The sequence below is a fragment of the Ipomoea triloba genome, chromosome 15 (assembly GCF_003576645.1).
Source record: "Ipomoea triloba cultivar NCNSP0323 chromosome 15, ASM357664v1".
NCBI lineage: Eukaryota > Viridiplantae > Streptophyta > Magnoliopsida > Solanales > Convolvulaceae > Ipomoea > Ipomoea triloba.
Window position 1 is genome coordinate 26,800,675 of NC_044930.1, and position 23,869 is coordinate 26,824,543.

The window sequence follows — 23,869 nt, forward strand, 5'->3', positions numbered from 1 at the left end:
ATGTTAGAAAGAAACGGAATAGTCATGTTCGGGTTATGGTCTCGACCTTTTTTCTTCTTTAAAAATTCTTATTCCAATTTCTGTAATTCTTAAGTCCTAGTATGAGTAGTTATAGTTCTTGATTTCCAACTCCAAGCAGGGCCGGCCCAGAGGGGTGCAGGGTGGGCACCTGCCCATGGCCCATTTTTAATGGGCCCATAGGCCATAAGATATACGGAGTATTATATATATAATATATATTTTAGTTGTTCCATTTTATCTGTCTTACTTACTATTCATGGATCAAACCAATTTTTTCTTCTTTGTTTATTTTCTTTATTATTTTTACTTGTTTTTAAATTTGATTTTTTGTGTTTTTTTTAAAAGTGTTTTTTTTTGTGTTTAATAGTACTTTTAGTGTAGTTTCTAAATATATAAATTTTATATATTAATACTAAACTTAATATTATGAAAAAATTGAATTAAAAATAACTTAAATCAAGTCTCGTTAACCGAACTTGGCACATAAAATGGGACGGAGGGAGTATTATTTATTATATATTAAACAAACACTCCCTCCGTCCTATTTTATGTGTCTGGTTCGATTAACGAGGCTTGACTGAAATTATTTTTAATTCAATTTTTTTATAATATTAAATTTAGTATTATTATACAAAATTTATATATTTAGAAACAACACTCAAAGTACTATTAAACACAAAAAAAAAATTTAATTTAAAAATAAGTAATAAAAAATAATAAAGAAAATAAACAAAGAAAAAGTTGATTTGACTAATGAATAGTAAGTAGGACAGATAAAATGTGACAGAGTGAGTAATATGGTTAGTTGTTTCTGAAAGTCGAGAAATGAATTCACGAAGATTGAAAGAGACGTTGTCGCACACCCACCGCTCACACCGCCCAGGAGTATAAGGGACGCCACCCAGACGTTGAGTAATTGTCACTTTGCTATTTAAATAATTAAATAAATTTGGAATTTAGTTTGCATATGAATTGCAGAAATGCATAATTGTGGATTAATTAGGAATTGATGAATTGTAATTTTGGAATTAGGATTTTAGTTTTCAAAATTGCAGATTTGGTTGTATTGTTGTTTAGGAATCCTAATACATTTCTAATTATATTGTATTGTTGTTTAAATGTTTACGGGTTTGGAATTAGGAATTTTATTTCTGTTTTAATTCTATTTATTAGGATTTTTAAGTAAAATGAAATTGTAAGTTTATTAGGTTTATTATATATATGCAGGGATTGAAGACACATATTTACCGTTGGGCGAACTAAAGATTCTTTATTGACTAATTTGGATTGATTGATTCATAAATGCCAGGTACTTTTGTTCTTTTTTTTTTTTTTTTTTTTTTTTAAGATCAATTTTATATATAATAATTTTTTTTATACAATGTTGCCTAAAAAACATTCACCCGGAAGTGAAAAAAAAAGAAAAAGAAGAAAACAAATTGATCATCTGAAAACAAATTTTTCATAAAGGGGCCCTTTTTTAATTTTGCCCAGGGGCATATACAATGTTTGGACCGGCACTGACTCCAAGTTAGAATTCTATGATTTGATTTGTGAGACTTTAAACTTAATTATTTATTCGCTATAGTATTATGTATTTTTGTTGGTTAATTTCTATTGAATTCATGAGTTTAATTAATCGGGATGCATACTTATTAATTATTCTAGTGGTTCTATATGATTTCTTGCCTGTTTTACTGGAATTTCATTTGAGTAGTAATTAGGTGTTTATGAACCATCTAGGAAAATATAAATACAAATTGAATATTTGATGTTATTTGTGTTCGTTAACAACTCACAAAACCTAATCCTATTGATTATTGAATCCTAGATGTTTGTTATAGGAGTTTGTAAGTGTACAAATGATATACGGTCCTTTGTAATTGGCTATATTATTTGTCAAAAATACACTTAGCCTACATCTAGTTTTTATTTGTTCTTGGACCGTCAGTCAGTCTGTCCACCAGTGCTGAAAGGAAGGCTATGTCAGCGGATGCTGTCTCAGACAGCAAGCTTTCAACAAGGAATTAGTCAACATATTTATTTTATGTGGCTAACAGCTTTTTAAGGGATTATGGCTCTCATTTAATCAAGACTTATTCAGCTCTATATTTGTGAGGTTTGTTAAGGAGTTTTCTAAGCTATAAATATGAAGGCACTTGAAGCTCTAAATCACATCTCTTTACACATTAAATGTTCAGAGCTTCACACGTGAAATTCAAGTGAATTACTTTGGAGAATTAATGGCATTTTGCTACTGTCTTTGAGACTGACGTTGATGCTGAGTCGTGGTGATGAATTGAAGAATTCCCGGCTTGCAGTTTTGCCAATTCAAGTGTAGATGTTGAAGGTTGTGTTGGTTTAGGACGATTGTATGTTTGGGCATATATTCCAATTGTTGTAAGCTTGGTGATCATCTAGTGGATTGGGCGAAAGCTGAGTAACCCCGCAGACGTAGGAGTTTTAGCTTCGAACTGTGTGATCGTTTCTTGTGTCCGGGTTCATTAATTTCTTTTACTTTTGTTTTTATATTTGTTTGTCTTTTAGTATTATCTAATCTGGACTAATAACTATAAAAACGTTAAATAATTTCTGAACCCTTAAAGTCTTGCATTCAAGATCCACGAAGTAATTTCAATTGGTACGGTATCAGAGCCCGGGGACTTAATCTATTAGTCTATCGATCTAGCGATCTTGAAATGTAAAAGTATTGTATTTTCCCATAAAAGTATTACATTTGCCCTTATAAGCAACAAAAATTTTATTCCTAATTAGTATTACATTTGAGCATATAAGTATGACATTTGTGCATATAAGTGTTACATTTACATCTTGACCCGACCCGTCTCATGGTGAGACGGTCTCACACAAGTTTTTGCCAAAATTGTTAGGTTAGTATATATAAAGGCAGCCTTGGGCTTGAACAAATTAACGAGGCATATATCTAGCTAGCTTGCTACTTCATACTTAGCTTGCTGGCTCTTTAGTTTCATTCTCTAATGGAGGCCGTAAACTTGAATATTTGTTTGGCCTTGTTTGTTTGTTTCATGATTTTAGTGCGCACAAAATGGAAGAAGCCGATGAAAAGCCGCAGTGGGAAAGTCCTGCCGCCGGGCCGCGGAAGCTGCCGATGATCGGGAACTTGCTCCACTTTTGTGGCTCATTGCCGGCCCACCACGTGCTTAGAGATTTAGCGAAAAGGCACGGGTCGTCGTCGGGGCTAATGCACCTTCAAATTGGAGAAATTTCAACTGTGATCGTGTCCTCGGCCGAGATGGCTAAAGAGTTCCTAAGAACTCACGACCTGGTTTTTGCGACCAGGCCAGAACTTACGGCCGCCAAGATACTGATGTACAATAGTTCGGACGTTGTGTTCTCCCCGTACGGAGATCATTGGAGACAAATGAGCAAAATATGTGTGATGGAGCTCCTTAACCCAAAACTTTTCCGCTCCTTCAGCTCCATCAGGCAGGATGAGATGCAGCTGTAAGATTTAAAACTGAACTGAAGTATATGAAATATAGGATCTAACCTCCAGCCATAGTTATTTGTTTGATGATTGCCTGATCTGCTTACTGCTGTTGCTTGAGCTTTCTAATTATTTTTCTCTCACTTGACTCAACTCTCTCAGATGGTGTACAAGACTGTATGTCAAGCAGTGAGGGGGATTTTGATGGCCTTTATATAGTTGCATTCCATCAATGCACTAATCATGAAAATTTTCCTATTCTTAATTATTTGCACCACTTTCTGAATAAGAACAAAACATAAATTAGTGGATCCCTAATTTAGGTGTTAGTGTATCCCTGATTTAAGGTCATAGTGGAGTTTAGTGGACTCATACTTTTGACCTTTTATTATTTGTTCTTACATTCTCCCACTTGGTGCAAATATCAAACTCAAAGTACAAGATAACACTAACCATAATGATATGTCCTCATTAGTGCGAGTAATATCTATTATGATTAAATGTAAACTGCCTTTAAGTACTTAATTAGGAAATAAGAAAAACTTAATGAAAATAAACCTTATGTTTATTTCAAATCCGACTGAAATATTTTCTCAATAAATTTAAAGTGTTCATACTAGAATGAGAAAATTTCTGAATGCAAAAGAATTTCATTAAAACTGAATGTATATATACAAATTACAAATTGGGTGAAAGTCCCATCTTTTCAGCAAGATCCTTGAATTTAAATGGAGGCATGCCTTTAGTCAAGGGATCTGCTATCATCAACTCAGTACTAATGTGCTCAATGACCACAATTTCTCTTTTAACACGCTCCCTAATAGCTAAGAACTTGATGTCTATGTGTTTGCTTCGACTCCCACTTTTATCGTTCTTAGTTAGGAAGACTGCAGCTGAGTTGTCACAATAGATTTTTAACGGCTTAGATATAGAATCCATAATCCTAAGTCCAGAGATGAAATTCTTAAGCCACACACCTTGCGAAGTAGCTTCGAAACAAGAAACGAACTCGGCTTCCATAGTAGAAGTAGTTATTAAAGTTGGTTTAACACTTCTCCATGAGATAGCCCCACCCGCCATGATAAACACGTACCCAGAAGTCGATTTTCGAGAATCAACACAGCCAGCAAAGTCCGCATCAGAATATCCAATAACATCCAAGTTATCTGTCTGTCTAAATCCAAGCTTGTAATCTTTAGTACCTTTGAGGTACCTTAAAACTCTTTTTACAGCTCTCCAGTGGTCCATACCTGGATTTTGCAAATATCGTCCTAGCATTCCAACAGCAAAAGCGATGTCCGGTCTTGTACATACTTGAATGTATCCAAGGCACCCAACTGCTTCAGCATATGGAATAATCTTCATGGATTCTTTCTCCAGGTCACTCTTAGGGCATTGATCCATATTGAATTTATCTCCTTTTGCTATGGGAGCTACATTTGGTGAACAATTTTTCATCCGAAATCTTTCTAAAACTTTGTTTATATAGGTTTCTTGCGATAGACCCAGTATGCCCCGGGATCTATCCCTATGAATCTTTATGCCAATGACATAAGATGCATTACCCATGTCCTTCATATCAAAGTTCTTAGAAAGGAATTGTTTCACGTCACGAAGCATCCCCATATCATTAGTGGCAAGCAAGATATCATCCACATATAAAACTAGAAAACAAATTTTGCTCCCACTCACCTTATGGTATATACAATGATCTGAGGGATTCTCAACAAAACCAAATGAAGAAATAACCCCATCGAACTTAATGTACCATTGGCGGGAGGCTTGTTTTAAGCCATATATGGATTTCTTAAGCTTGCATACTAAAGTTTCACCATCTTTAGAAGAGAATCCTTCAGGTTGTTTCATGTAAACTTCCTCTTCTAGATCACCATTAAGAAAGGCAGTTTTCACATCCATTTGTTGCAATTCAAGATTAAAATGTGCAACTAAAGCCAAGATAATTCGAAGAGAATCTTTCTTTGATACAGGAGAAAAAGTCTCCTTGTAATCGATTCCTTCTTTTTGAGTAAATCCCTTAGCAACGAGTCTGGCCTTGTATCTTTCAATGTTACCTAATGAATCTCTTTTGGTTTTAAAAACCCATTTACAAGAAATAGCCTTGGCCCCATTAGGTAACTCAACAAGATCCCAAACTCCATTACTCTTCATGGAATTCATTTCATCTTTCATGGCTTCTAACCACAAATCAGAATGTTCACAATTCGTGGCTTGTGAAAAAGTTTCAGGATCATTTTCAGCTCCAATGTCAGATTCTTGTAGATACGATTCATAATAACTAGGTAATGCTGAACGTCTTATCCGAGTAGACCGTCTTAATGTTGAACCACCGATACCTTGAGAAGGTTGCGGGGCAACTACCTCTTCAGGAACTAAGGGTAGTTCTTGAATTGGTTCAGTCTGTATCGGTTCAGGAACTTGCTGTAAATCCTGAAATTGTTGAGTTTCAGCAACTTGTGGAATGTCAATGGTGGGTTGTATTACCGCGGGTGTTAATGAAGGAACACTGCGTATAAGTACAACTCCATTAGATGACGTAGAAGGGTGAGAGTCGATATGATCAAAAGTAGAAACTAAGTTCTTAAATCGATCTCTCCCACTAATCAAGTCATCTTCAAGAAACTTAGCATTCCTTGATTCCACTATCCTAGTAATATGTGATGGACAATAAAACCTATAACCCTTAGAAGATTGTGCATATCCAATAAAGAAAGCACTAATTGTCCTCGGGTCAAGTTTCTTTTCTTGTGGATTGTATATTCTCACCTCAGACGGACATCCCCAAATACGCATATGATGCAAACTCGGTTTCCAACCTTTGAATAACTCAAAAGGTGTCTTAGGGACAGCCTTGGTAGGAACACGGTTTAATATATACGTTGCCGTCTTAAGTGCTTCAGTCCACAATGTTTTTGGAAGTGTGGAGTTTATCAGCATACTCCGCACCATATCCAAAAGAGTCCGATTTCTTCTTTCAGCAACACCGTTTTGATCCGGAGATCCAGGCATGGTGTATTGGGCAATAATCCCATGCTCTTGAAGAAATTTGGCAAACGGTCCTAGTGCTTGTCCATTTTCAGTGTATCTACCATAATATTCACCACCTCTATCTGATCTAACTATTTGTATTTGCTTCTTGCATTGGTTTTCAACTTCAGCTTTAAATAATTTAAAGGCATCCAATGCTTCATGCTTATTATGAAGTAAATACACATAGGTAAATCTTGAGAAGTCATCAATGAAGGTGATGAAATATTTCTGACCATGCATGTCCATATCAGGACAACATATGTCAGTATGAATAATTTCCAACAATGTTGAACTTCTATTGGCACCTTTCTTTGACTTGTTTGTCTGCTTACCCTTAATGCAGTTAATGCAAGTCTCAAAATCAGTATAGTCTAGAGTAGAAAGTACTCCATCCTTTACTAATCTTTTAATACGCTCAAGGGAGATATGACCTAATCTCCGATGCCATAACATTGAGGAGTTTTCTTTAATACTGCATCGTTTAGTGCCGTTTTGAACATGTAAAGAATTATAAATTGAAACATTCTTTAAGTTAAGACGATAAAGACCATCAGATAATGTACCAGTGCCAATACAAGTAGAATTATGAAATAACTTGAAATACTTGGCATTAAATTCAAATTTAAATCCAAAGGGTACAAGTCTAGAAACTGAAATTAAGTTCCTAGAGAAACTAGGAACATAAAATGTCTTATCTAGCGTCAAAACGAAACCATTATTCAAAATTAAAGTACAAACTCCGACAGCTTCTACAGGTGACGCAATCTTGTTTCCAGAGAAGATGCTACACTCAGTTCCCGTTGGCTGTCTCAGATTTGTCATAGCCTGCAAGGAGTTTGCAATGTGGATTGTTGAACCAGAGTCAATCCACCAAGAATTAGTATTAACTTCTAACATATTGGATTCAAAACATACAAAAGAAGAGGAAACATTACCTTTTTGGGACATCCACTTCTTGAATTTGATACAGTCCTTCTTCATGTGTCCCTTCTTTTTACAAAAGAAACACTTCTGTATCTTCTTAATGTCAGCTTTTGGGGGCAGTTTGCCCTTAGCTGCTACGGTGGATCCCTTGGACTTTCCAGATTTTCTTTTATACTTTGTTGTGGCCATTAGAGCGTTTTCCCCAATCTCAGTCATAAGCCTTTGTTCTTCTTGTGCACACATGGTTATCAACTCATTGATAGACCAATCTACTTTATGTGTGTTGTAAGAAATCTTAAAGGGGCTATATTCTTGAGGAAGGGTATTAAGTGCAAAATGCACCACAAAAGTATCTGGTAAAATGATTTCCAGCTTCTTTAGTTGAGCTGCAATATCCCTTACTTGCATGATGTGTTTACGCGTGCCCTTAACAGTGGTAAGACGAAGATTGATAAATCGCATTATTAGAGTACTTGCCGATGATTTCTTTGAGTCAACAAATTGATCATCAATGGCCTTGAGCAGAGGCTTGGTTTTCTGAATTTCCTCAATGGAACCACGAATTTCTCTCGAAATTTTTGACTTAATGAGGTGCACACATAACCGATTGGATCTCTCCCATTGTGCACGAAGCTGCTTGGCTTCGTCAGTGCTTTCTGTAGTAACCTCGGAGGGTTCCTCATTCAGAACAGCGTAATCTAACTCTAATAATCCCAAATGTAGGAGAATAGCATCTTTCCACTCTTTGTGATTATCGTCGTTAAGCAAAGGAACATCAATAGTTATGGTTTGAGTGACGGGTAGAGTTGCTGTAAAGAGTAACAATGAATGCTTGGTTAGAATTTTTCGAGGCAAAAAAATATAGAGAGAGAGACTGAAGTGCATATTGTTACCAATGTAAGTTATGCAAAAGATAGACTCGTATGCCATAAAAATTGCCTGTGGGCGAAATTTTATCATATTACGCACAGTTAACCACAATATTCTGGCCTAAACTTTATGTGAGTAAAACTTAAGATGTAATTTTGGTAAATTCATGATGCTGTAGCAACTCCTTAATCGACCAAAATTAAATATTATCACATTGGCAAGAAAGTCCTAACAAACAAATTGAACCAAATCATGATAGACAATCCTTAGGTATACTCCCAGGACAGTTGGTATGTGCTAAGGCTCCTTTCAAAACCAACTCCTTAGACAGAGTAGCGTCGCAAGGGGACTAGTAGCAATATGGCTGAAGGCACTACGGCAGTTTCAGCCAGCAAGGCGTTTTAAGCCAGGGCCATAGAACTAGTATTCCTCCCCAAGAAACTTCCCTAATTCATGTGTTCTCATGTTTGAAGTAAAATTGTTTGAGAGTTCTATAAGATTATGAGTTCACCTATGGATAAGGCTTTTAAAAGGGTGAACTATCTTTGTGATTCTTTAATGTGCCCTTAAATAGACACAACTGAAGAGTAATAATATGCTTAATATATCCTTAAAGGCTCTAAATTCACCTAAAAGGCACTATATCATGCATAATAAACATTTAATTCAGACCTAGAAGGCTCTAAATTCATCCTTAAAGAACATGCTTTTCTAAAGGAATAATTATAATAGTCAAACAATTATTGCAAATAAAGATACATAGCATGCTCAAATTATGCATATTATTAACTCATACTTCATAATCAAATTGCAATACTTAAGGCAATTTAATATAATCCTCAATATTAAATTAAAATTCAAATCACAAATGTAAACTTAATATTTGTTCAAAATTGAATATAATTTAATAGTAAATCAATGAGGAATTAAATTGAACAATTAAATATAGAAGAAGCCCAAATATGATGTAGGAAAAACACTAAAGCAAGCCCATATATAATTATAGTGAGCCCAAAAGTTAAAGCATGTCCAAATGACTTAAACAATCTAAATGGGCCCAATTATAATTTTTTTTTTTTTTTTAAGTATAATGGGCTTGGCCGAATTGGGCCAAACCCAAACTAATACAATTTCCCTTATCATTCTTCTTCCACTAGTTCAATAATAAATAGGCCCAAAAGCTTTAAAATTAAATAGGCCTTGAATTTGAATTCAGTCCAAATAACTCAAATAAGCCCAAATAATTTTAAAAGAAGCCTGACCGAAATGGGCCAAACATAGCCCATCCATTTAACATATATTATGTTCAAACCATCCAAACCTAGTTGCCCTATACTACATCTGCGCAGCCAGAGAAATACTGAGAGAGATAGAGACGCGAAGAGGGAAAGAGAGAGAGGGGTCGCCGGCCACCACCACCGTTCGCGACCACTCGCCGACCATCGCCAGTCACCTTTCACGCCACCGTCTTCTCCATCGGTCATCGGAGAATGATGAACCGGAGGCTCCAGTCCGCGAATAAATTCGGTATTTTCTCCATAAGGCAGTAGGTTTATTTATAAATTTATTTCAAAATTTGTTCGTTTATATTTTAAAAATAATTTATAGCATATTCCAGCAGTAGGTATGTTTATTTTCGAAAATATTTCGAAAGAATATTTGTAATATTTTCCAGATATTAATGTAACAATTTCATATATATACACATATTCAAACCAAATATATATGTACAAAAACATACTGTAAAATAGCAGGCACAAATTATGTATGCATTCAAAACAGAATACTTAAATTCATATTGCATACAAACCCAAGTAAATCAATTACAACTAGGCAGAGATTATATTTTGCTCTGATACCAACTGTAAGATTTAAAACTGAACTGAAGTATATGAAATATAGGATCTAACCTCCAGCCATAGTTATTTGTTTGATGATTGCCTGATCTGCTTACTGCTGTTGCTTGAGCTTTCTAATTATTTTTCTCTCACTTGACTCAACTCTCTCAGATGGTGTACAAGACTGTATGTCAAGCAGTGAGGGGGATTTTGATGGCCTTTATATAGTTGCATTCCATCAATGCACTAATCATGAAAATTTTCCTATTCTTAATTATTTGCACCACTTTCTGAATAAGAACAAAACATAAATTAGTGGATCCCTAATTTAGGTGTTAGTGTATCCCTGATTTAAGGTCATAGTGGAGTTTAGTGGACTCATACTTTTGACCTTTTATTATTTGTTCTTACAGCAGCATCTATTGATTGACGTGCGTTCATCTTTGGAGACCCCACTCAATCTCTCTAAGAGAATCTCCTTGTTTACCAGCTCTCTTCTATGCAGATCCGCCTTCGGTAAGATCATATATATGATGACCACTGTGTCAGCTCCATCATATATATATATATATATATATATATATATATATATATATATATATATATATATATATATATATATATATATATATCAGTGTTGCAAAAATCCCGTCTAGACACCCAGCTCCTAGACGTTAGGCCGACCACCTAGCCAACCAATCAAAAAATCGGCCCTGCCTGTTTGGTAAATGACTGTCAGCTGATAGCGGGCCTGTTTGGTAAATGACTGTCAACTGATAGCGGTTAGTTAATCGGGTTAGTTGGTATGACTAGTTGATAACATTAGTTGATTGTAAAAAAGTGTTTGGTAATTAGTTGTTAGCTAACTGTTTGATATAATTTCTTTTTTCAACAAACTAATTGAAAAAGTTACTTTTGGCAGCTTTTTAAATTTTAGCATTTTGGAATTACAAAAACTTATTAACCAAACACTTATATTGATTTTTTCAAATAACTAATAGTGTTCAAATAAGTCAAAATTGACTTATATGCTAACTATTTTACCATACAAAGTATATATATTCATGTAGTGCATGTGAAATTCAAAATTTAATTATAATCTATTACTTTTATGGGGTGTTTGGACCGAATGAAAGAAAACCTAAAAATTAAATTTTAAAAAAGGGCAAAAAGGTAATATAATAAAAAAACATATTCTTGAGAACTCAGGAATAAGTTACAGGAATAAGTTAATACCAAGGGGAATAGAGATTCCTGGCCTCCCCTTGGTATTAACTTAATCCTGAGTTCTCAAGAATAGTTTTTTTTTATTATATTACCTTTTTGCCTTTATGTAAATTTTAATTTTTAGGCTTTCTTTCATTCGGTCCTTGCATTGGTAATGTATAGAAGAGTACATTTTAGGTCACTGAAGAAGCCATTGATGGATGACATGATATCTGGTGTCCTATTACACACATATACTTTCTTAGACCATGCTTGGCATATTTTTCTCCTTCAGCAAAATTGCCCAGCGTCCCTGCATCTCTGTTTTCCTTGGTCACCCTAACTTCAGGATTGGTGGTGATGTTGCAAACCAACTGCATTTTGTAGATCCCGACGAGAATACAACTAGCTGCTAAAACTTTATTCAAAGAACGCAACCAACAATTAATACAAGAGATTTAATATGCTTAGGATAATCCCATCACATTTTATAGTAATATTAGGACTCTTGAATATCTGATAATTTGTTGCATGAAGACTCATTGAAATAAGGAGAGACACCCATTTCAAACAAACTTTGAAGACTTCATAATTTCTTCTTTTGAATATTATTAAATATTTTTTAAATATTTTTGTTATTTATATGAATATTTTGGTTCATAATTTATAGATAATTTTTTTTATATTGTAATTACTACAGAATAATATTATATAAAAATCTTATGTAGTGATAATAATAATAATAATAATAATAATAATAATAATAATACTTATTATTATTATTATTATTATATTATTATTATTATTGTTGTTGTTGTTGTTGTTGTTGTTGTTGTTGTTGTTGTTGTGACATGCAATGTTGATAAGTTCAGCTTACATTTCAAATCACATAGCATCCATAACAAAATAGCTTGATGCAAATCTCTAAATGAATCTAGCTACTCATGTTTGGAATTGAAATGAAAGATATTTCAAGAACAATTCAAGGAAATAAAATGCAAAGGAAGAAAAACTTAGCTTTGAGCAAGAACAATAAACGGTGCAATTTGGAAATTGAAATTGGAGTATAATACAAGCTAAAATGAACAAGTGTAAACACTAGTAAAAAAATAACAAAAACATTGATTTTAAAGTGTAAATTTTAGGAACCATTCTAAAAAGAATAGTGGTGTATTCTTTAAAAAAATAAATTAAAAAAAAATAAAAAAAATAAAAACTTGCGGTGGCATAATTGTAAATATTTTAATAAGAATCCGCAACCATTTGACCATTTCTAAAGAAAACGATCACGGTCGGAAAAAAAAATCGAGGTCAGTTTTCCGCGACTGTTCCTTTAGAGAACAGTCACAAAAACTAGCGGCATTTAAAAAAAATTAAATAATTAATTAGTTTTCGTGGCCGTTCCTCGCTGAAACATAATATAAAAAAATGCAATTAAACAAGAGACCCACCCCAGACAACAACCGTACCGCTACCTTCTCATCTCTCTCTCCCCCTTCTCTCTCACTCTCAGCAGACGACGACCACCACCTCTCACTCTCACTCTCCCATATCTAAAGGCTCCACCACGACGCAACCACCGCCTCCACCACGGCACCACCGCAACCACTGAATCTCACTCACACTCTCTTAGATCTGCTTCGTCGTTTCTGTCGAGACCGACCAACGCTACACCGAGACCTCTCTGAAGACTTATGACAACTATTGCAAAAATCGGCCGCCCAGAGACGCTGGGCACCCCTATGCCAAGGCGAATTGCTCCTTAGGCGGCCGCCTAACGCCTAACGCCTAACTCACCTAACTTGACAGAGTTAGCCGAGTTAACTCGAGCAAGTTGGCCTTCTTAATTATTATTATTATTATTATTATTATTATTATTATTATTATTATTATTATATATCACTGTTGCAAAAATCCCCGCCTACGCCGCCTAGGCACCTAGGCGCTAGGTGCTCCTAGACCGAGGCGAATTGCTCCCTAGGTGGCCGGCTGCCTAGTGCCTAACTCGGCCGACTGGGCCGAGTTGGCGTCCGACTAGGCCGAGTGAACTCGCCCAACTCGGCAGAGTTAGCCGAGTTAACTCGAGCGATTAAGCCTTGTTAATTTTATTATTATATTTATATATATTTAAATTTATTTATTTATATAAGTAAGAGAAGTAAGAGATATATATATAATATATATAATAAAATATATGACATACACCCACACACATGAATTACTTTATTGTTTTTATAGGTCGCCGCCTAAAACCGCCTAGTTACCGCCTAGGCGCCGTCCAGACCGCTTAGGCGCTAGGCGCTAGTCTACCGCCCGACTAGCGCCTAGCGCCTACTGCAACCATGATATATATATATAACATACAACCACACACATGCACTGTTTTTTTTTTATTGGTCGACAACTAGGTGCTAGTCTACCGCCCAACTAGCGCCTAGTGCCTACTGCAACCATACTTGTAGTTTGACCGGGAAGAACGAAGTTTCTCAAACTGTAGCCACATACTTGTAAGGAAAGAGTAGCCACATATTTTATTTTTTTCACTAATGTTGAGTAATCATTTCATTATACGGGTATATATCTCTAATCTCTAATCTTTAATCTTTAAATAAAATTGAATTGGTGTCAATGATATTAGTCCAGATTCCTGCAGAACTGGAATACAAATTATTTTTATAGTATGTGCTGTTTGTGTTATACCTTTAATATTTTATTTTCAGTTTTACCTATCCCATACATTTCTCTTTTGACATTTTCTTTAACATTAATATAATCCTTAACTGGAAAAAAATTGTTAATGATTAAATAACATTAAGTACATTTCATTTGGAGTTTTTGTAATGTACATTTATACCTTTTTATCAATTCTCTCTCAATATATATTTCTCCTTTTGTCCGTTATATCCTCACCAATATAACTTTTATTTATTTTAATTTATTAAAAATTAAAAACTCACTTATAATGAAAATTCCGTGCACTTGATTATGATTCATTTTTATTAAATCCAACCCGTTTAATGAATTAAAACTCGTGAAAAGGTCTCGCATGAGACTCACCCTAAATTTATTGGATGGGATAAATTATGTTGGTCAACAGATTAATAAATAATAATATTTTTGTGACGCCAGTCATTCGACATAAGTCACATGCATAACACGCCATTCCCATCACTGCCATAGTGCCATGCGATATCTTCCACTGGACATAGTTGAAAATTTGAAATATAGCACAAGGCACTAAGGATGCGTTTGGCAAGCGGATTAATTGAATGATTAACTAAAATTAAATCTATATTAAGTGAAGAATTAATTTAAATTTTTTCTCCATCATGCATGATGATAAAATTTTGTTTTAATTTTTTTTCATGCGAGAGTGACTCTACAAAGAGACTCAAATTTATCAACGAAATTAAAAATGGTTGAGTCAGATATCTAACTAATTTAGGGTGGATGCATGGTATATTAATTAACTGTGACATAGGCTACTTAGAGTAAACAATTACTTCAAACATATAGTGAAAGGATTAGCTGAATTAGGAGAGCCCAACATTAGTGAAATGAATCATAAATCTCCTATGAAGTTTGAACCAAACACGCCACAACTTTATTCCAATTTTCAGGAGAACATTATTTTCAGTCAAATTAGTAGTGCTTCAAATACGTACAGTGTTACACTCAAATTAAAGAGGACTTTTCTTTGATGGAGTCATTATAAGAACACATCTAACCTGGAAGAAAGATCTCTAAGTAACTAAACACATATATATTTCTCATTGCTAATTAACTTTCCCATTCTACAATGGAGATCCAACTTGCATTATTAGACCTCATTTCTTTCCTCTGCTTTCTATCCTTTGTTACTCTAGTGATCAGACAATTGACGGCGACCAAGACGAAAACCGGGAAGTTGCCGCCGGGGCCGCGGAAGCTGCCACTCATCGGAAATATGCACCAATTAGTCGGCGAATCCCCGCACGTTGCCCTGAGAGACTTAGCCGAAAAACACGGCAAGGACATCATGCATCTTCAGCTCGGAGAAGTGTCGACTTTGGTCGTCACGTCGCCCGACATGGCTAAAGAGTTCCTAAAAACCCACGACATGAGCTTCGCCGATAGACCCGCGTTTCTAGCCGCCAACATAATCCTTTACGACAGAGCGGACCTGTTTCTTTGTCCGTACGGTGATTACTGGCGCCAAATGCGCAAGGTGTGCATGTCGGAGCTCCTCAGTGCCAAAACCGTGCGTACTTTCAGCTCCATAAGGTACGATGAGACCTGTCGTTTGTTGGAGCGTGTCCGGTCGGCATCCGGCAGCCCAATCAACGTACACGACCAGTTCTCCCAGTTTACGAGCTCGGTAGTGTCTAGAGCGGCATTTGGTAAGTCATCTGCTGACGTTTATTATCATTTCAATTTTCTTCTAGCTTTTTAATTTTAATACTTTTTAATGCGTTGATTAATTATATTGCAATACTCACTTTAGTATATACATTTATTGTGGTTGCACGAAATATATATTGGCAAAAACTTGTGTGAGACCGTCTCACCGTGAGACGGATCGGGTCGGGTCGTAAATGTAATATTTATTATATGCTCAAATGTAATACTAATCAGGAATTTTGTTACTTATAAGAGTAAATGTAATACTTTTAAGAGAAAATACAATACTTTTACATTTCGATTTAAAAGTATTACATTTATTTTCAAAAGTATTATATTTTCCCTTATAAGTAAGGGGCACTTGTCAACATTACTTGTTAAGAAAAATGTATTGTTTTTTCTCTTATAAGTAACAAAAATTGTATTCCTGATTAGTATTATATTTGAGCATATAAGTATGACATTTGCACATATAAGTATGACATTTGCATGGTGCTTCGACTCGACCCGACCCGTCTCACGAATAAGGATATGTGAAACGGTCTCACACAAGTGTGACCCATATATATTACATATGAACAGAAATTTATTTAACTCTAAATCTCTTATGTAACTAATTAAATTTATATTTAGAAAACCACTATTTTATTTACATTTGCACATATAAGTATGACATTTGCATGGTGCTTCGACTCGACCCGACCCGTCTCACGAATAAGGATATGTGAGACGGTCTCACACAAGTGTGACCCATATATATTACATACAAACAGAAATTTATTTAACTCTAAATCTCTTATGTAACTAATTAAATTTATATTTAGAAAACCACTATTTTATAAAGGATACGTATTAAAACAGTGAATAAGTTAAACCTACAGAAATATATCAATTATTATTTAACCCTTATCTATGATGTGATTTCTGTTCTTATCTTGTCGTTCCTATGAGTTGAAACTTCATAAACAATAGTTTTCTTGATGACATTTGTTTAAGAGTCAAACTTGTCGCCTATCAGGCCTTATGGTTTCAATTAGGAGGAAATTAGAGGGGAATTGTAGTTCCGTTGAAAAGGAATAAAGAGAATTCAAATTTCATCAATCGGTAAGCATAAAAAAAATTACTGAAAATTTTAATTATAATGTGATACTGCATTGTAACAGAGTCTGTAGTATTAAAAAAATAATTTAAAAATGCCAAGCACTTTGTGCTCAGATGGCAGAGTAGTGTCTCTCTCATATAGGAGGTCATGAATTTGAGCCTCTTTTATAGAATTGCAATTCATCCCAACCAAACTTGCTTTAAAATTTTTCAATTCTTGAAATGGATTGGGAAAGGAATTACAACTCCTCTCTACCAAACACCCCATAAAGAATTTGTATTACATTATTCCCATATATTTCTTTTGACTTAATTGTGTATTTAATTATCACTTGTAGGTAAGATATTCAGCGGGACAAAAGAGTTCGTTCATGAAATAGACGAACTATCGAGCTTGGCGGGTGGGTTTTGCATGGCGGATATGTTTCCTTCATGGAAGATCCTTCACTCGCTCAGTGGCGACAAGGCTAGGATGATGAAAGGCCACCTCAAAGCAGATGCAGTGATAGACAACATTATAAAGGAGCATAGAAGAAATTTCGATTCTGGCAAAAAGGGCAGCGGCGAGTCAGGTGCCGAGGATATGGTTGATGTCCTCTTAAGGCTAAAGGATAGCGGAACCCTTCCCGTGCCCATCACAGACGACAACATCAAAGCTATAGTAACAGTACGTTATACTATTTCACTTGTCATATGTATTTTATTTTTTGGAGTTATTAAGATAAGTTTATAGGAAATGTTGGGCACAGGTCGGTAAATTAAAGGATCAAGTCCATCAATAAGTGATTAAGAAATTGTTGGACAAATACTTGTGAAGGGTCAAGTCCAATACATTGCCTCTTGAAAATGTGATGATAGTCTATACAGAATTAAAATTGTGTTTTCACTACTAGTTATAGCTTCTGGCAAGGATCTACCATTTATGCCAAACTTATAGCTAGTAGCAAATGCGCAACTTTATTTCCTTATACAGCCAGACATTTTTGAGACGATGAGTGCTAGAGTTGACCTTTTTAGCTTTTTACCGGCCTTTGACAACAATATATCTTTGCAAATTATTTTGTGTACCTAGATTCACCTTGTCCAAAGTACACAATTTACATACTGAATGTTCACAATTTATATACTGAACTAAATATTCACAATTTACATATTGAATGTTTATAATTTGAATTGTGAACATTCAGTATGTAAATCGTGTGGGTCCACCTGGTTCATGGTATACGGGGTGCTAGACTTGGATTTTACCAGCCTCTGTCCAACACAGAGCCAGGTCACAAGTTTCAATTCACTAGCAGGTGTGCTTGATCTAAGCATAGTGATAAGGGTTTCTATCCTAACATGAAAGATGCATGCATGCAGGATATGTTTGGCGCAGGAACAGATACGTCGACAACAACGACATTATGTGCGCTGGTAGAAATGGTGAAAAAACCAGAGGTGTTAGCCACAGCACAAGCCGAAGTTCGACAAGCCTTCCAAGGGAAAGAGATGTTGGAAGAGAATGTGGTGGAACAGTTGCAGTACTTGGACTTAGTGATAAAAGAAACGCTGAGGCTTCATCCTCCGGGGGCCTTAGTTATAAGGGAGTGCAGGGAAGAGACAGTGGTACGAGGATACACCATTGCGCCCAAAACAAAAGTACTTGTGAACTCCTGGGCACTGGGCAGAGATCCAGAGTACTGGGAGGAACCTGAGAGCTTTATACCCGAAAGATTCAAGGATAGTTCCATTGATATAAAGGGAAGTCAATTCAAGTACATACCATTCGGTGCGGGGAGAAGAATATGTCCCGGGATTTCATTTGGGATGGCAAATGTTCAATTTCCTTTAGCACACATGCTCAACCACTTTGATTGGACTGTGCCTCATGGAATGACAGCTGAGACGTTGAAGATTACAGAAATACCTGGATTAGCCTTAGGAGTAAAGAATGACATTTTCTTGATTGCTACCCCTCGTGCTACGTAATTACGGGTACCCTTTTCTACGTACTTCTGCAATTCTGCTTCTCTTAATAATTTAATGAGGTGTTTCTTCTTAGTAGCAAGAAAGAAAGAATAATGTATAAGCACTGAAGAATTTCAGCTGACGATACTTCATTAACTCCTTTAAGAAATGACTATAATTTAATAATAAAGATGTTATTATTTAATGTAAAGAGTTTGGCTCACTACTCGTATATGTGATCAATGGATTTGTTTTCTATATCAACTGATGTGATCTAAAGGCTCAATATAATATCGATCTTATTCAAGTTTTTCTTGGCTCAATCAAGAAGTTTTGGCCCCTGATCGGCCCTAGCCAATTCTTGTTTGCCCCTAGTTTATTGGAAAATTGTATTGTGAACCATAGTCAACATTATAATATAGATAACAGATAAATATTCAACATTATGATATGGATAACAGATAAATATTCATTTTTAGTATATTAAGTGTTTTTTTTTTTTTGAAGATAAGTCTTCATTTTTAATGTATTAAAAGTTTATTTTTTTTGTAATGTACTAAATAATGAATCTTTGGTACACAAAAAATAAAAATTCAAAGTAAACATTCAATTCAATGTATTAAAAATCAAATTTCAATATACTAAAAATAAATATTATGTTAATGATTCACCTTACAAAGTGAACCATGCTTTATAGTATAATGATTGTAGTTATTAATCCTACCATAACAAAAAGCATATTTTTCATATGATAAAAGTACATTACTCATGTACTGATGAATGTTCAGTACTCAAATAATGTATTTTTTTGAATACAATGTACATTTTTAATATATACTAAAAATATATTATTTGTGTCTTGAATATATATTATTTGATAGTATAGTCCACATAGTTGTCTATTGATGATTGTCGATTAATCTCTGCTTGGCTGCTAGTCCTTTGTATATAATTATCCTGTGTCCCTAGGCCCAATACCCCTTCACTAAAAAAGCTATGATTTTTCTTTGCTAGCTAAATATGAAGTCCAACTCTTCTTGCATATTAGTGAGAGGTGAGATATTAGTGAGAGGTGAAAGTCTCACCCACACACCCTCAAGACCTACATAACCCATGAGATAAAGCTCAATTAAGTTCCCAAATATAAGATAGATGTGTGTTATATATAATACTAAAGAGTTAATTCCACCAAAGGTCCTTTGTCTTTGGTTGCAATTTCAATTTTAGTCTCAGACTATCGTTTTTGTCATTTAACATCCCAGACTATTATTTTTTGGACACTTTTAGTCCTTCTCATGAATTTTTCTATTTTTAGTAAGGGTAATTTTGTCTCTTCATATTTTTTTTATTTAACCGGTTTTCACCGGTTTAATTAGGTTAGGTTAAGCAAACTGGTTCTTCTAATTATTAGATTCAATCCACAAATTCCTAACGTACTCAAAAAACCGAATGGAGACCAAAAACATATGCAGCTTCAACCTGATTTAAGGATAGACATTAATTCAAGATAATATTAGTATTTTCGCACAATAGAGGCATTAGCTTCTTGGTATATTCATGGTCTACATTACGGTCAATAATGGGGTGACAAATAATTCCTTTTATTGATTGCGAACTTTTTTAGGGATTTAGAGATTTGGAACTACAGATTTAAGGCGACAAATTTCCCCTTTGCTCTCCTCTATACTAACGTTGTACAGTCTCGTTCTTCGTCGGGTGAAGGAGGATGATGAAGCCTTGAACTGAAGCAGATGAAGTTGCGTACGCTAGGGATTTGTGGATTGAATATAATAATTAGAAGAACCGGTCTGCTTCACCTAACCTAATTAAATTGGTGAAAACCGGTTAAATAAAAAAATATGAAGAGACAAAATCGCCCTTACTAAAAATAGGAAAAATCATGAGACTAAAAGTGTCCAAAAAAGAATAGTCTGGGATGTTAAATGGCAAAAACGATAGTCTGGGACTAAAATTGGAATTGTCACCAAAGACCAGGCACCTTTGCTGGAATTAACTCTAATACTAAATATGATAATTAATCCCTTAATTTTCTTTAAAAAATTATTCCTGACAAATATATTCAACACAATGATTACTTTATAAAAAATTAGTTTCTGGAAAAATATACAATGAATAGTTAAATTCCATAGAAAACAAAAGGAATATATAATATTTTATTCTTTAATTTGGTTGGTGAATTTTAAAATATCTAAATACCCAAAAGATTTGAAATAAATTTTTATATTTTAGAAACCATCAAACTTCACTTTTTGTTATTGACTATTGTAGCAGTGTCATATTTAATTTATTTTTTTAATTTTGTCCCCTTATACCATCGACTTTTATATGATTGCCACAATTACTCATTTGTTTAAATTTTTGTCAGTTCAATATTTAATAAAGATGGTTAACATATAATTTTATCATTCAAGGCTCTTGCCCCAATATAAAATTTATCTCTCTCTTTTGTAAAATATTTTAATTGAATGATGGAATTACATGTTTGTCATATTTATTAAATGGCAAAATTTTTTTTTAAAAGGATGACAAATTATGGAAAGCAAATGAAAGTAAAATTGTAATATAGCAAAATTAAAAAGCATGACTAAATGTGACAATTCCACACTATAATTCAAGGTCTAAAAGTGAATTTACAAACATGACAATTTACATTTCACTACTTAACAATTATTGAGGAAATTGTCAAATTTTGATGAGATTAGTCAGAATTATATACTTTAATTTATTATTCTTTTAAAGTATAAATTAAGGAAAAAAGGCTCCATAGATAAGCGGTTCTCTCTCTAGGGTTTCTTAGAGAGTTCTCTCCCTAGCCGTTTCTAGGGTTTTCTTTTGTTTTTCTTCTTGTCTTTTTTCCTACGTTCTTGCGATCTGTCTGGTTTGGTTGATCCAAAGTGTCTGCTTTTACAATGGATGTCAGTATGCTTGAAGAGGGTTGTGCTGTGTTATCCCTAGATGAAGAGGATGCGGGAGGTTTAGAAGCTCCTATTCTTGATCATGCAAGTGGTAGTATTACCTACTACGAACTTGTTGGACAGTTCCTCACTGATCGCTCCATCAAGATCGAACACATGCAGCAGACGATGGCTTCAGTTTGGCGCCCGGTAATGGGTGTCCGAATCGTTCCGTTGGATGAAAGCTTGTTTGTGTTTCAGTTCCCCCACCAGCGTGACATGCAGAGAGTTTTGGATGAAGGACCATGGTCCTTTGAGAATAACACCCTGGTTTGCGAACAAGTTCCCCCAAACACTCGCCCAGAGGCCGCTGCCCTAGATTCTATTGATTATTGGGTCCAGATCCATGATCTGCCAACCGTGTTTGCCAACGCGGAGTTCATAGAGCAAGTTGGAAATTATGTAGGCACCTTCAGGAAGACGGATCCACACAATTTTGGCAGTAGTTGGAAAGGTTTTATTCGCATCCGTGTTACGATTCGTCTAAGCGAACCTTTGAAACGTAGGATGAAGCTTCGCATGCGAGATGGTTCATTCCAGTGGGTCACATTTAAGTACGAAAGGCTCAATACTTTCTGCTTTTGTTGCGGCTTGATTGGTCATTCAGAGCGATTCTGCCGTAAGGTGTTTGAACAAGGAATTGAGGCTAAAGATTATCCTTATGGTGCATGGCTGAAAGCTGGTAATCGACGACAGGTCAAACTAGTGGGGGCGAAATGGCTCCTTGTTGATTTGCCTACTACTGCTACTTGCGTGCCAACCACCCCGGCAATTCCTACTTACCATCCTGCTCATGCTGAGGAACTATCTGTTGTGCAAGGTGATCTCAAGAGGCGTAGGGAGGATGAATCTGGTGACATGCACTTGGTTGATGGTGATGTTCGTATGAGTGATAGTTCAAAAAATTTGATTTTGGCGGGTCCGGAGGTCTAGACCCGCCCATCCAAATGAGTACGCTAAGTTGGAACTGTCGAGGTTTGGGTGGCCCTCGAACAATTCGAGAATTAATGGGCTTTGTGTCCATGCAGCGACCCAGCTTTGTCTTCTTAATGGAGACAAAAGCGCGTTCTTTCCAATTGGAACGTTTGCGAGTGCGATTGGGCTTTGAAGGTATGTTCTGTGTTGATAGGATTGGACTGGGTGGTGGTCTAGCTTTACTGTGGCGTGATTCTGATATGGCTACACTGTTGGGATATTCATCGAATTATATTGATGTCTCGGTTACTCTAGCAGGGGAACCACCTTGGAGACTTACTTGCTTTTATGGCTTTCCAGAGAGATCTCGTAGACAACAATCTTGGAATTTGATTCGGGAGTTAAGATCTCGTTCCAGCCTTCCATGGGTTGTAATTGGAGATTTTAACGACATTGCAGAGCACGCTGAAAAAAGAGGTAATATTCCACATCCAGATGGTCTTATAAGAGGTTTTACTGAAGCCCTACAGGATTGTGACTTGTCTGATCTAGGGATGTTGGGCCATAAATTTACATGGGTCCGGGGCAGAGGTTCGGATCATTGGATTGAGGAGCGTCTTGATCGTGCTGTTGCAACCTCGGAGTGGCGAGATATATTTGGAGATGCCTCCGTGACTAACCTTTTAGCACTTTCTTCTGATCATAGTGCTCTTTTCATGGATTTGAAACAACAGCGTATTCGCAGGGTACACAGAAAATTCAAGTTTGAAGCTGCTTGGCTACTAGATGTGCAATGCCGTGAGGTTGTTGAGACCTTCTGGTTTCAATCTTTGGGACTTGATTTTCAACATCGAATATCAACTTGTGGCCAAGCCCTTTGGCGGTGGGGCAGCGAGCATTTCCGGAAATTTGGTCGAAGGGTACAAGGCCTGAGGAATAGGTTGGAGTCTTTACGTAATAGCAGACACATAAATGACATCCTTTTGTTTAGTAAGCTTGAAAAGGACCTCTCTCTATTGTTATCTCAAGAAGAAGTTTACTGGCGCCAGAGATCAAAACAGTTGTGGTTGAAGGATGGTGACCTAAATACCAAATTTTTCCATAAGTTTGCAAGTCAGAGAAGGAAGACAAATTATCTGCACCGCATTAAAAATACTTCAGATGAGTGGTTG

The 23,869-nt window shown here is 35.5% G+C and overlaps 3 protein-coding genes across 3 annotated transcripts; 2 read left to right on the plus strand and 1 right to left on the minus strand.

Moving 5' to 3' along the window:
• Positions 1 to 3,088: 3,088 nt before the first annotated feature.
• On the plus strand, positions 3,089 to 3,511 carry LOC116005967 (5-epiaristolochene 1,3-dihydroxylase-like). The gene has a single exon (XM_031246199.1). The coding sequence runs from the start codon at positions 3,089 to 3,091 to the stop codon at positions 3,509 to 3,511; it is 423 nt and encodes a 140-aa protein (XP_031102059.1).
• A 3,629-nt stretch (positions 3,512 to 7,140) lies between these two features.
• Positions 7,141 to 8,070, minus strand: LOC116005462. Its single transcript, XM_031245665.1, has 2 exons — positions 7,474 to 8,070; positions 7,141 to 7,363 (listed from the first exon to the last, which is right to left on the minus strand). Exons 1-2 carry the CDS (start codon positions 7,922 to 7,924, stop codon positions 7,329 to 7,331), a joined length of 486 nt encoding a protein of 161 aa, XP_031101525.1. The 5' UTR covers positions 7,925 to 8,070; the 3' UTR covers positions 7,141 to 7,328.
• Positions 8,071 to 15,163: 7,093 nt separating this feature from the next.
• On the plus strand, positions 15,164 to 19,071 carry LOC116006381 (premnaspirodiene oxygenase-like). Its single transcript, XM_031246733.1, has 3 exons — positions 15,164 to 15,755; positions 17,196 to 17,524; positions 18,220 to 19,071. Exons 1-3 carry the CDS (start codon positions 15,176 to 15,178, stop codon positions 18,826 to 18,828), a joined length of 1,518 nt encoding a protein of 505 aa, XP_031102593.1. The 5' UTR covers positions 15,164 to 15,175; the 3' UTR covers positions 18,829 to 19,071.
• Positions 19,072 to 23,869: the final 4,798 nt, after the last annotated feature.